The sequence below is a fragment of the Herpailurus yagouaroundi genome, unplaced genomic scaffold (assembly GCF_014898765.1).
Source record: "Herpailurus yagouaroundi ecotype Mexico unplaced genomic scaffold, PumYag 28, whole genome shotgun sequence".
NCBI lineage: Eukaryota > Metazoa > Chordata > Mammalia > Carnivora > Felidae > Herpailurus > Herpailurus yagouaroundi.
This window is the reverse complement of record NW_024412376.1, coordinates 44,103,386-44,117,526: the sequence shown is the minus strand read 5'-3', so window position 1 is coordinate 44,117,526 and position 14,141 is coordinate 44,103,386. Positions and strand designations below refer to the sequence as shown.

The following is a 14,141-nucleotide window of genomic DNA, read 5'->3' as shown; positions in this document are numbered from 1 at the left end:
TTCACCAAGATAAATGGATGGCAAATAAGCACATGAAAAGATGTTCGACATCAGAGAAATACACAACCACTAGAACAGCTACAATTTCTTTTTTTTTTTTTTAATTTTTTTTTTAAATTTTCTTTTTTTTTTTGAACGTTTATTTATTTTTGAGACAGAGAGAGACACAGCATGAACGGGGGAGGGGCAGAGAATGGGAGACTCGGTGAACTATGAGACACAGAATCGGAAACAGGCTCCAGGCTCTGAGCCATCAGCCCAGAGCCCGACGCGGGGTTCGAACTCACTGACAGCGAGATCGTGACCTGGCTGAAGTCGGACGCTTAACCGACTGCGCCACCCAGGCGCCCCGATACAGAACAGCTACAATTTCAAAGGCTGACAAGAGTGAATGTTCAAAGACGTAGAGCAGTTGGAATTTTCATATACTGCCAATGAGGAAGCAAAATGGCAGAGCCACTTTGAAAAAGGTTTTTCAGTTTCTCATTAAGTTAAACATACATTTACCGTATGACCCAGCAATTCCACTCCTGTGTGTTAATCCAAGAGAAAAGAAAATATATGTCCACACAAAGACTTCTATTATAAGCAAATGTTCTCAGCAGCTTTAATCATGAAACAGCCTAAACTGGAAAGAACCCAAATATCCCATCAACTGACAAATACATGGATGTGCAAATTGCAGTACTCCGTATAACAAATGACCACTCATCAATAAAAAGGAACAAACTACTGATAGATCCAACAACATGGATGAACAGATGAACGTCAAGGTGTCTTCCATAATGTAACAGGAGCCAGATACAGAAACTACAGATACTACAAACTGTACCATTCCATTTATATAGTCTAGAAAAAGCAAAACTTACAAAACAGGTCAGTGGTTGACAAGAGCCAGGTGGGGGAAAAGGGATTAAGTGCAAAAGGACATAAGGAACTTTGCGAAGTGATAGAAATGTCCCATATGTGTCTGTAGTGGTGGCTACACAACACCTGTGAAATCTCATCAAATTATACACTACTTAAAATTGGTGAATTTCACTGTATGTCAATTTTACCTCCATAAAACTGACAAAAACATATTCTTGCAAAAAGTTTGAGGCATTTTTCAAAATGTTTCACTTGTTTATTAAGCAAAAGCATAAAGATGTCTTCTCTGAGAACTGGACGAAACATAACAGTTTATCAACTGTATTTCTCTTCATTTCATACATCCTAAGTATCAGGGAAAAAGGAAAACAAAGACATAAATATCTTTTTCTAATAAAGAAGCACAAACATCTGTTCAGAAGGTACCTGTAAAATATCTGGGGAAGAAACCTGAGCAGACTGGGGAGAGCAAAGTGTCATAAAAATAAAAAAGCTGGCCAGCCAGCACCTTGGGAAAGAGGCACTTGTCCCAGGAGCTCAAAAGCACAGCGACTTCCCTCCTTCCTCTCACACAGACTCCTAAATCAGTCTCAGTTCAGTTCACACTACCTCATTTCCTCCTTTTATCCCCTCTCTCCATTCTCATCTGGTCCATTCTTTCTCAGAACCTCTTAGCTTGATAGCCTAAATTGCTACACAAAAATTACCCTAACATTACATTGTGGGATTTTTCTTGAGTAAAAAGTTAATAAATGGGCGGGGGGGGGTGGGGGGAAGGCATGACACTTGGATGGCTCAGTCAGTAGAGCATGCAACTCCCAATCTCCAGGTCATCAGTTCAAGTCTCACGTTGGGTGTAGAACTTACTTTAAAAAGAAAAAAAAAGGAACAGGGTCCCTGGGTGGCTCAGTCAGTTAAGCGTCTGACTCTTGATTTTGAAGCAGGTCTTGATCTCACAGTTCGTGAGATGGAGCCCCACGTCAAGCTCCATGCTAACAGCATGGAGCCTGCTTGGGATTCTCTCTTCTCTGTCCCTCATGCTCTCTCTTGAACTTGCTCTCTTTCTCGCTTTCTCAAAGTAAACGTTTAAAAAAAAAGGAGGGAAAAAGTTAATAAATGGTCCTGTCATGTCCTTTATTTTCTGTAAATTGGAGTAAAAATGACCAGTAACAGGACTATAAAGATAACATTCTGGTGTTTATCTTTCCTAAGATGTTATATATGATGCAATATGGATTTAACATTCATTCAACATACACAAACTAATCATCAGTTTGGCACCTCAAATTAAAAGTAATGATGAAAAAAATTCCAAAAGCAATAAAATATACAAATCTTTTCGAAGATGGGGCGCCAGGGTGGCTCAGTTGGTTGGGCGGCCAACTACAGCTCAGGTCATGATCTCGCGGTCTGTGAGTTTGAGTCCCGCATCGGGCTCTGTGCTGACAGCTCAGAGCCTGGAGCCTGCTTCTGATTCTGTGCCTCTCTCTCACTGCCCCTTCCCTGTTTGGTCTCTGTCTCTCTCTCTCTCTCTCTCTCTCAAAAATAATAAACATTAAAAAATAAATAAATAAATCCTTTCGAAGCTTTTTTTTTGAAGCAGCAGCTTTAAAATAAAAGAAAAAAATGAAAACTTCAGGAAAATGGTTATTTGTGACTATAGAACTCAATACTGAAATCACTGAATTAAAAATGAAGTTAGATCTAGAGAAAAGGCCTTCAGAAGGTAATTGTCTCCAAAACTGGAACAATGCTATACTTAACTTCTTTTTTGACACTTCATGTACTGTGTACATTTTTCCATGTATTCAACATTTTTTTTAAAAAACATGCAATTTGTCTTCCCACCTCTGTGGTCTCATCTACCCCCAACCATCTCTGCACAGTATTCTATCCATCCATTCAGACAGCCAACAAAGATGCCAGGCACTATTCTTGGTTCTCAACAGTGAACAAAACATACTCACTTCCTGCCTCAAAAAACTTAAAAGGTTTCCCAACACCAGATTCTCAGGCCCCCAGGCGTAGACTTTGATTCAGGTCTGGAATAGTGGCTAGGCAATCTGTATTTTTACAACCACCTCGGGGAATTCCAAATGCAGATGGTCTATGGTTGACACTCTTGAAATGCTAGCCTAAAGCATAAGCTTCTAACTACTGAGCCTAGCACTGAATGCTCTTCTGTGATCAGCCCCACAGATGGCCCTCTGACTTCTCACTACCTCCTACCTTCACATGCTCCATACAAACTGAACTGCTTTCTGAAAGCTGCCTTGCTCACAATTTTCCCTACCCAGAAATGCCCTTAACCTTAGGCATTTTGCATCCAGCAATTTATTCAGACTTCAAATGCCAACCCACTACCTCTTGTTTTGTCTACTTCAGTAAAAATAAAAACTTGAATGCCTATAGCATCATTTCTGTACTTTTTAATGCTTTATTTTTGAGAGAGAGAGAGCATGTGCACCTGGAAGCGGAAGAAGGGCAGAGAAAGAGGGGGAAAGAGGATCTGAAGCAGACTCTGCACTGACAGCAGAGAAACTCATGAATCACCAGATCATGACTTGAGCCAAAGTCAGATGCTCAACCTACTGAGCCACCCAGATGCCCCACATCTATACATATGATACATGTGCTTTCTCACTTGCGTTAGGTATTTTTCCCTATTACAGGGAAACTTCTGAGAACAGCACCCAAACCTGTTACTTCTGCATTCCCAGAGTGCCCGGCAATTCTTGGCACTCAACAAGGACTCAAACTAGTGTCAGAGAACGAAATGGAGATACCAATTGTTAATCAAACACCCTGTTCCTATATTATCCCTTTTCCTCCCTACCTAAATCCTCTTCTTAGCTTCTTCCTTTGCTAATATTAAACTCAATAGAGATTACCTCTGAGGATGATGGAATATTCTACAGGGCATTCTATGTGGCATTTCATGGTATTTGGATTTTTACAGGGAGAACAGTTTTGTAAGCAGAAAAAAAATTCTTTTTAACTTCAACATGACTGAGAAGGCATGACAGTAGGATTTGGGGAAGTCCCATCCTTTTACTCTCAACAGTCTCTTCCTTCTTCTTAAGTTGATCATGGGAAATGGAACTACATAAAAGAATCTGTCTTCTCAGTGGCCTAAAGAAGCAATCAAATCTTGCACCCTTGTCAATCTGCCCAATACCCGTACCAACACAGCATCCTGAAAATCATCACCAGTGTTATTACAGGTCTTTTATACTACATTCAGATGTCATTATGACAAAGGTAAAGATAGCATGACTCTGTCCTTAGTGAGGCAACATCCAGTATACAGCTCCAACTGGCTTCCACATAAATGCTGCATAAAATGTGCAACTAAGAAGTGTTTATTAAAGAAAAGTACTCACTATAACTGCTCCATACACCATAAGATTACATTTTAATGAATTCTGAATATATTATTTGAATATATAAAAAACATAACATATATTACAGAATCACTGCATACCTGTGGATTTTCCAAACGTTTTAAATACTCTTCAAATGACCCTTCTATAAACTGCAAAAATAAATAAATAAATAAGTCTATTAGAAATACATCGAAACAAAAACCTTTTCATTGTGAATTCCTGAGTTCTTACATGAACCTTGGATACGTTAGTAATGATAAGAGTAATACAGGTATATACATTCAGCCTAATTATTAAAATACGTAAAAATCATTAAGTAAAGACCGTAAAGATACAAAAGAATTCAGAAAAGTAAACATTATCAGAAAAGATCTCCTGGACAGGATACAGCCAGGCACAGACACAATGTGGTGTGAAGAGGCACTGTGTTGGGAAGACAGGAGTCAACTAGCCAGGAGGAACAGGAAAACCTGGTGGGGACAACAGACTGAGAGAGGAACTCAACTGGACACCTGTTTATAGAGGGACTTGAGCCCAGGAAGGACTTGCAGACTGAGGGAGAAGGCAATTCAAGGTCACTGTTGGTGACATTATGAACAGAGAAACATACAAAGCAAGCACTTAGGGATTATTCTGGTAATGGCCAATGCAGAGAGGAGAATTAAAGGAGGACAATATACTAGCTAAGAAATATTAGTTTACTAATATAGATATGCATACAACTCTTAGGTCAGTCATACTAAAAACAGAGATGAGAACTAATAATACTACATATTTTGTTGAACCAACTAGGTTTTTCATTTGCTTCATGCTTTAACATAAAAGGTTTATTTAAGCTGTTATGTTTTTTGTTAGCCATCACACTAATTTAATTGAGAAATCTCCCAAAGACATTCATCTGAAATACCAAACTCAATTTATTTAAATTATAGTCCCAGTTAATTTAACAAAGTGATATACTTAGAAACATACACTCTCCAGTCTATAAAAATCTTCTAAACACCCATTTCCTTTTTTGAGACTGATATTAATTCTTTTATTGATCATATGCTGTCAAATGCCCCAAAAGTATCTTAAGTTTTAACATATACTTATAATAAAATAGCCACATATTTTAAATATCCCACCAACCAGAGGCTACTCTTCTGTATTAGGTAATTATTTATACTTTAGGGGAAAAAATTAAACCCACAAAACCATTTAAAGTTAGAAGAGACCTAAGTGGTGTTCTGACACAAGCCTGCATCCAATCTGAGATTCTCCTTTCTAATCAGAAAGTATACATCTAGACTCTGACTAAACATTTTCAGTAAACAAGGCACACATCCCCCACCCTCCTTCCCATGACAGCCTTTTCCAATTTTGGCCAATAGAAATTGTTTGAAGGTACTTATTATAAAAGGAAATTAAAACTTTCCCCATTGGAACTTCCAACTTCTGATCATACCTCTTAAGACTGTAAAGGCTAAATAAATATATGCAAAGCATTTAAACAATGCCTGGCACATAGAAAGTGCTCAACCAATGCAGCAATTTCCACTACTTGTGGTCAACAGTGTTTTATACTCTGAGGCCAATAATAATGATTAACTTGTAATTTCTTTAAAATACTTAAAGACCATTCCACTCTCCTCACCTCTCCCCGTTTTCTATCACACCCTAATACTTTTATCTAGCTTCCACACATCACCAGTTTCTTTTTGTAAGACAAGTTCTCAAATCTGATCAAGTGGATAACTCTCCTTTCCGGGATGTATTACTGTCTTTCTTATAACACGGTACCCAGAATACACTCAGAATGTCACCAGTAGTAACATTTTTCCTGAATACAGGAACACTAATGCAAAAGCACATCCAAATTAAGACACTGAAAGAAACACACACACACACACACACACACACACACACACACACACACACACAAAGAGCTATTTACCTATTAAGTTTTAGAATTGAGTTATTTACAAGGTGTCAATGTTTTTTTGGCAGTCAAAGGGGAAAAATATTAAAAAGTCATCAGATGACATCATTCCAGATCATAAAACCCAGAACTAGTAAATCCTACTAAGGCTTTCAATATAAAATGAAAACAGGCCTCTGTGGCATCTTATTTCACAGCCTACTATATACTACCAAGAAAATTACAGTAAGTTATTATACAACATTATAGCAATTATTAATCATTATTTACATAATTAGTGTTGTGATGTGTGATTCACAATGATGAATCCCAAAAAGTAAAAATCTGTAACTGCCTCTGATAAAATCAAAGACTCAGTATTAGCTAAGTTCAGCCTATTTTTTTTGCTCCAAGTCTGAAATTTTTTAAATTCACAGAGGATTACCAATCACAAAAAAACTATTAGTTAACCATGACAAACAATTCCCTGACCATGACAAAGCTCCCTCTTAACATGCAAGGATTCTGTCCAAGTCATGCTTCCATCTTCCACAGCTCAGTGTCTTTATCATAGAAGCTTTCTAAATGTCTAAATAAATGAAAACCACAAAACAACCTAAAAATATCACAATATAATTGGATTTAAATCCAATAAAGCAGTTTTTTAAGGGGTTTATCTTCATAACCTGCATTAAGAGCCAGCCTGTGAAATTCCCACCAGATCACTTCTACAGGCTAAGATGTAAATGCAAATCAAGACACCATTTCATGTTTAAAATTACAAATTACCGCTTCAAATTTCTCTCTGTTCTCTCGAAGATAGTGAATACAGGCCATTCTGACTTCCACATGGCGAGACTGAGAATGCAATACCTGAAAAGAAAAAGCAACACGTTACTAAGCATTTTGTTAAACGAGGATTTAAGTTACAACCTAGCACTTTCTTTCACACCCAAAATAACCTCAAAACCGATAAAAATCAGTCTCTCTCCATTTGCCTTTCTGTAATTTCTACATCTTTATTCATTCCCACCTCTTCCTCTAGCCACAGATGACATGACATATAAGATCGATACTACTCCTTAAGTCATTCTATAAAGCACTTATTACCATTTCTCCTTTAGGTCACTTTTGTGAGGAAATCTTTGTAAACTTAGATAATTTCCTCTCTTCACCAGCCCTCTTCTACCTCTGCCCTTCACAAAGCATGGCTAACAGAATCCCTGCAAAGTAGTGGTTACCTTCATCCTATGCTTGTTGGAAAAGAGAACAGGCAACTTCAACAAGAATCCTCTTTAAGGCTTTAAGTCTGTAAGAATTAGATTTCTTTTTTCCCAATAATTTTGAATTACTTGCCTTATGTAGAAATTTAGTTCCACTGTGGTTTCAGAAAAACTAAGGTACTCATTCTTAAATCCTTAGTTGTCAGGCTTACACAACTCTTGAAAAAACATCCAAGTGGGCAGCACACGGGATGCAAACATGCTGCTATGTGCTGTCACCCTAACAGCCTTGAAACTTGCTCTTTGTCTCAAAATATTTCATTTTTTTCCTAAATTTTTTTAATGTTTATTCATTCTTTGAGACACAGAGACAGAGCCTGAGTGGGGGAGGGGCAGAGAAAGAGGGAGTAACAGAATCTGAAGCAGGCTCCAGGCTCTGAACTGACAGCACAGAGCCTGACGCGGGGCTCGAACTCATGGACTGTGAGATCATGACCTGAGCTGAAGTGGGACAGGACTGAGCCATCCAGGTGCCCCTCATTATTTTTTTTAAACTAGGCTCCACGTACAACATGGGGCTCCAACTCAAGACCCCAAGACCAAGAGTCACATGCTCTACAACCAAGCCAAGCAGGAGCCCCAGCCCAAACCAAAATCTTAAAGCACCAACTGAAATAAGCCACACTACAAAGATGACCCAAACTCTCTCACATAGTAGTCTCTGTATTCTTATGCTAAACAATTAGTTCAACAAAAAGATAACTTACTGGCATTTTGTTTCTTACTAAAATGCTAAAGCTCTGGTGTGAAAAAACTAGTATTATTAAGTACTTAGAACTCTCGGCTAGCCTCAAATACTTTAACTATCATGCTTAAAAGATTACAACTATTTTCTATTAATGGGTGTCTCAAATGAAGGTGTTCCTGGTACCTTAAAGGGTCAAGGCAGAAAACAAACAAAAACCCTGAAACATTGAAAATAACCACATATCAAAAATTAATTAACCACATGTCAAACTACTAATAAGGCTTTTAGAATTTATATTAATGTAAAGTAGCTTTAAGAGTTAACAGATCAAGCCCCGCATCCACTCTGGGGGCTCTGCAATGACAACACAGAGCCTGCTTGGGATTCTCTTTCTCAAAATTAAACCAAAAAAAAAAAAAAAAAAGGGCATTACAGGTCCACTCAGCAAACAACAGATGTTGGAAAGGATGCAGACTTTTACACTGTTGGTGGGAATGCAAACTGGTGCAGCCACTCTGGAGAACAGTCTGGAGGTTCCTCAAAAAATTAAAAATAGAGCTACCCTGCAACCCAGGTATCCACACTGCATTACTAGGTATTATCCAAAAAATACAAAAATGTTGATTCAAAGAGGCACATGCACCCCAATGTTTATAGCAGCACTATCAACAATAGCCAACTTATGGGAAGAGCCCAAATGTCCACTGACTGATGAATGGATAAAGAAGATGTGGTGTGTATATATATATATATGTGTGTGTATATACATATGTACACACACATGCACACACAAATGGAATATTACTCAATGATCAAAAAGAATGAAATCTTGCTATTTGCAACAACGTGGACGGAGCTAGAGTTATTATGCCAAGCAAAATAAGTCAGTCAGTGGAATTTAACATAACAGAAAGGGAAGCAAACCACAAAAGACTCTCACAGATAGAGAACAGAGTTGCTAGAGGGGTGTTGGGTTGGGGGATGGACTAAATGGGTGATGGGCATTAATAAGGGCATTTGTTGAGATGAGCACTAAATGTAAGTGATGAAGCACTAAATTCTACTCCTGAAACCATTATTTACACTATATGTTAACTTGGATTTAAATAAAAGAAAAGTTGGGGCGCCTGGGTGGCTCAGTCAGTTGCGTGTCCGACTTCAGCTCAGGTCATGATCTCACAGTCCATGAGTTCGAGCCCCGCATCGGGCTCTGTGCTGACAGCTCAGAGCCTGGAGCCTGCTTTGGATTCTGTGTCTCCTTCTCTCTCTCTGCCCCTCCCGTGCTCATACTCTGTCTCTCTCTGTCTCAAAAATAAATAAAAACATTTAAATAAATAAATAAATAAATAAATAAATAAGTTACAAGTCCAAATAAGTAATTTCCTCTCATTCAGAGTGAGCAGATAATTCAGCAAAACGGAGGCTCTAGCTGCACACTTTACAAGTCTCTTTGATAACAGCCAAGGTTCATTTGTACTCACTCACAGAACCAGAGGCACAACTCTCTGGACAGCTAGTTATGTCTTTACATTAAGATACACTGAAGATGCACTAGCTGAGGTTACCGATGAGTTTGTTTTCAGCATACTAGCTGGTTTTCAGCTTAACAGAGTACACCTAACATTGCTATCTTGGGAACTATTAAAAAGCCTCCTTATATATTCAAAACTTCCAGCTCTGGAAGAAATGTTTACGTATAAAAGTAACCACCACACAATTTTTTTTTTCCAATTCAACAAATGATATTTAGCAAACACTTCTACCACAGAAGCTATTTTAGGCACTATTAAGAATCAAGGTATTATTACTTTGAGTAAACCAGTGTCCTCTGATAGGGCTTCCTACCATTAGCCAAGCGAAGATAGTCTTAAAGGCATTTACCTAGCAACAGGTGGCAGACATTAACTGAATAAAACTTATTTTCCATCAAAGACAATGGCAAGCAAATCTGTCTTTTCCCCTCTTTCAACAAAGATTTTATTAGTACATGAAATCTGAACCTGTCACTCAGAAACAAAATTCTCAGCAACTTCCTTAAGGTGTAGGGTGCTGGAGCTTTTACAAAGTCAAGCACTGCAAGAGAAACAAGGTTAAATGACAACTATTTAAAAAGTGTAACTGCAAATGAGGATGTATGAACAGACCCGAATCAAACCTGCAGCCTGGAGCAGAGCTTGTGCTGATACGCAAGTGTGGGGATGAGAACTGAATGTGTGTTGCTGTAAGCCAGTATGATTTTGGCATTATTATTTAAGCAAAAGTTGGTAAAAGAATATCCCACCATAAAGACAATGACAAAAGAAAACAAAATAGAAAAAAAAAAGTGTAACTGCAAGCTCAAGGACACTCAGGAAGAATGCAAATATTAAGACAAATATCTCTGCTAATTATTATACACACACACACACACACACAACCTAGAAAATAGGAGACTTTCCAATCTTCACTTGGGACAAGACAGTGATAAACACTGGGAAAGGCCGAGACATACTGCTTTAGCAAATCCTCTAACAGCGCCCTATTTTTAGCTCCATGGCCACAGAGCTGATTCAGGTCAGGCCTCCTGCAGGCCCAAGTCCAGAAGTGTAAAAAGGGAAGGACCTATCTAAATCAGGTAATTTGGAAGGAAAGACTACTCCTAATTGAAGTCTCTCCCCCACCCTATCCCCCAAAGACTGCCAATTAGATTACTTACTCTGGCTCCTTCTTAGAAATGATAAATTATTTTTATATTATTGGGAAAACTGTTGGCCAAAAAGTAAATCTTTTGTACATACTTTTAAAGAGCACACCCTTTAAGCCTGACTTTGGTGTTACTTCCCTTCCCACCCCAACACACATGCACTTTGCCTTTAGCCATGAAGGCTACACCCTTAATCCTCGTGTAGTGAAGAAATGAGCTTCCCCCAAAATTCATGGTATTAAGCTTTCTAAGCTCAGTATACTAAAAATCATAATCACATAATCAAAGGGGGATATTTCCTTATATCTAATTTAAATCCTATTACAAGATACAATAAAATGTGTTCTATGACAGGAGTAATGAGTTCTTGACACTAGCTTTTGCCCCTTTCTACCTAAACATAGAGATCTCACTTCAGTAAGAGGTTTCTGTATAATCGTGTTTGCCAATTATGGCATACAATATAGAAATTACACACAGTTTTCTACTTCAATATAAACTAGGATCTGGATAATCCAATGCCAAATAAGCACCATACTTCCCTTATTTCAATTCATTTCTACCTCCTTCCTTACCAATCTCTTGCTAGAGCTAACACTATGTATAAATAAGGGCTGATGAATTCACTTCCACCCCTTTCCCCTGCTTCCGGAGGTGCTGAGGAGTCCACGGGAGGGTGAGGAAGAAGAAGGAAGGCAGATGGAGATCCAGAAAATTCACAAATGGGACAGACTGTTTACTAACAGTAAAGACTGGGGTGGGAGTGTGTGAACATATCCCACAACACTGAAACATCCTAAATTTCTAAAAATGAGAGAAATCTAATGAACTGAAAAAGAGCTGGATTTAGGGAGCTGTACAAAGAATGTCTGAATGACAACACCAGCAACATAATACAAAGCTTATGTAGTTAAATCAATGTTAGAAAAAAAAAAAATTTATGATACAGATGCGAAAACAAGGGCCGCTGGAATATAGCTGGCCCTCAGAAGTTGAAAAAAATGAGAATAGTCTACAGATGTTAAGTAAAACATTTATTCATAAGTAGAAATTTTGGGAAACTATTTAGCATTCAAAAAAGGTGAGAAAAACAGAAACATAAAAACTCCACAGGAAGGGAAGAGAGGAAGGAAAAGCTCTTAAGCTGAAGGAAAGCAAACTGTGAAAGGTATGAAATACACACCAGGGCAGTAATGTGAAACTTTTGTCCAACTATTTCGACAGCTATTTTTCAATATAGGATGGGTTTTGGTGACTGCATACCAACTACACACTGTTATGTAACATGGAAAAAAACTCTCTTATAAAAGAAAAAAATTTTCCTGTTAGAAAATGATTTTGACCATTAGCAGGGGAAATTCGGTCAAGAGCCTAGAGAACATCCAACACCAAAACAGCCTTTTAAGAAGAAAATTATTTTCAGTAAACCTTGCAGAGTCTAACAGAGGGTGGAATCTACTCCAAGACAACTGTTTTAAAACAGTTATATTTTTAAAAGGCTGACTTTCCCAAACTACATTTTTCCGCTCTGAAGTCAAGCGGACATCGACGAACTAGACTCCCCCACATTCCAAAGTCCAGTAGAGAAAAAACAATGCTCAGCGAGTTATGCCGGGTGCACCACCTCCTCTAGTAAACACCGGTTTACTGGTGTGAACGCTGTGCTTATGAAGCCGAGAGAAGGTGAATGCGGAACAGAATGGAAAAATATCATTTCGCCAAGTCCCCGGCAATCAGTCTACCGAACAAGGCGCTCAACAGGCCTCACAGGTTGTCCTCATTATCTCTACACCAAGAGGGACAACACCCAGTTAATTTATGTGTTTTTAAGTTTCGATTTACAGCCTCCAGACCCAGGAAAGTGTCCCATTCCGGCGTTACAATGAACCGCTGTGACGACAGCCGGGCCACGCGCTGCTCCGGACGTGGGCGGCCCGCAAAGCTGCCCGCCGCCTGTTTCCCACCCAGCCTTCCCCGTCCCCCACCTCATTACCTGCTCCGCCACGGCTCGGAACAGGCACGACCCGTCCTTGGCGACCAGTTTCCGATACAAGCCCAGTTTCCGCAGATAGGCGTCCATCGGCGTCGCGTCCTCGCGGGGCCCCGCGCCGCCCTGGTCCACGCCGTCGGAAGCGCCGACGGCCGCCTCCATGTTGCCGGTCCTACTGCAGGCCAGGCGCGGCGCGGGCTAGCCCCACATGGCCGCGCCGCCGGCTCCTCGACGCCCCGGCCTAGGAGGGGCGGCGGCTCGGGCTCGGGCTCCGCGGGCGGCAGCAGGCAGCGGCGGCCCGAGGCAGCGGGCGGCGCTCCCCGCGCGCATAGGGGAGCCCTGCCTAATGCATGGCTGTGCGCACGCGGCCGCCTCCCGAGGGACCACGCGCCCGGCGGCAACGGGGGCAAATTAAAGAAACCCCGAACGTGAGAAGTCGCTGCCCGGCTCAGGAAAACAGCCGGGGGTCGCCGCCCCCACAAGTTTCCTCGTCCCGACCGGGGTGAGGCGAGGAAACCCCCGGCACCCCGCGTGCGCGGGGCCGGCTCAGGGGAAGCGAGACCTGCGTCCCCCGCGCGCTCCCCACCCTAGGAGCCGAGGAAGCCAAAAGAGAAAGACGCGGCCTTTCCTTTCCCCACCTCGCCGGAGGGCGCCGGAGGGGCGGAGAGCGGGTGGGGGCGCCCGGCGGAGGGCAGCACCCTCGCAGCCCAGAATTTGTTTTCACTTTCGGCCCCACAGCGGAGAGGACGCCGGGAGGTGTAGTTTTGGCAGCGGCAGGAAGTCGGCTTGCGGAGGGTGGGGACGCGCGGACCGTCCTACCGGGGGAGGTGCCTGGGAGGCACGCGGACTACAAGTCCCTACAGCGCGGGCGCCGCCGCTGCCGGGAGCCGGCTTCGCGCTTCCCGGGCACCGCGTCCGCGAGCAGGCCGAGGGTGTCCGCGAGCCGTTGCGGGGCGACCTGCGCGCGCAGCCCCGCCCGCCCAGCTGCCTACTGCGCCGCGGGCCCGCGAGAAGTGCGCGCGCCCTGCTTGCGTGGAGTTGCCAGGGACACCGCGGCGGCTAGGTCGGCCCTTTGTGTATTCCCAAATAGAGGGCGCACCTGTCTGCTCCCCTCCCCCCGGCCTCTTCTGGCGTTTCCATGGAGGTGGCTTTAACGGCTTAAGCAGAAAAGAGAGCTAATTGGCGAGGTCTCCTGGAACTGGCACTGTGCGGGACGACACAGGCTGTCCATAAATCAACCGTAGACTGCCGATTCCTTTTAGAAATTAGGACTACGGCTCCTGCCCTATGGCAAGATGATGTCTTTGCCACAGAGTGTGTTCACCCTGCCTTTGTAACTGC

At 41.5% G+C, this 14,141-nt stretch overlaps 1 protein-coding gene across 2 annotated transcripts in view; it reads right to left on the bottom strand.

Annotated features, from left to right (window-relative positions):
- Positions 1-13,060, bottom strand: part of OTUD4 (OTU deubiquitinase 4) — a 45,748-nt gene extending 32,688 nt beyond the window's left edge. The window contains exons 1-3 of one of the 2 annotated variants that reach the window (XM_040473076.1): positions 12,804-13,060; positions 6,946-7,029; positions 4,355-4,405 (exon numbers count right to left, since the gene is read on the bottom strand). In XM_040473076.1, the coding sequence (XP_040329010.1) occupies positions 4,355-4,405; positions 6,946-7,029; positions 12,804-12,962 (294 nt within the window). In that variant the 5' untranslated portion in view covers positions 12,963-13,060. Of the gene's footprint in view, positions 1-4,354; positions 4,406-6,945; positions 7,030-7,397; positions 7,419-12,803 lie in introns of those variants that run through there. The other variant, XM_040473077.1, reaches the window with a different exon arrangement.
- Positions 13,061-14,141: the final 1,081 nt, after the last annotated feature.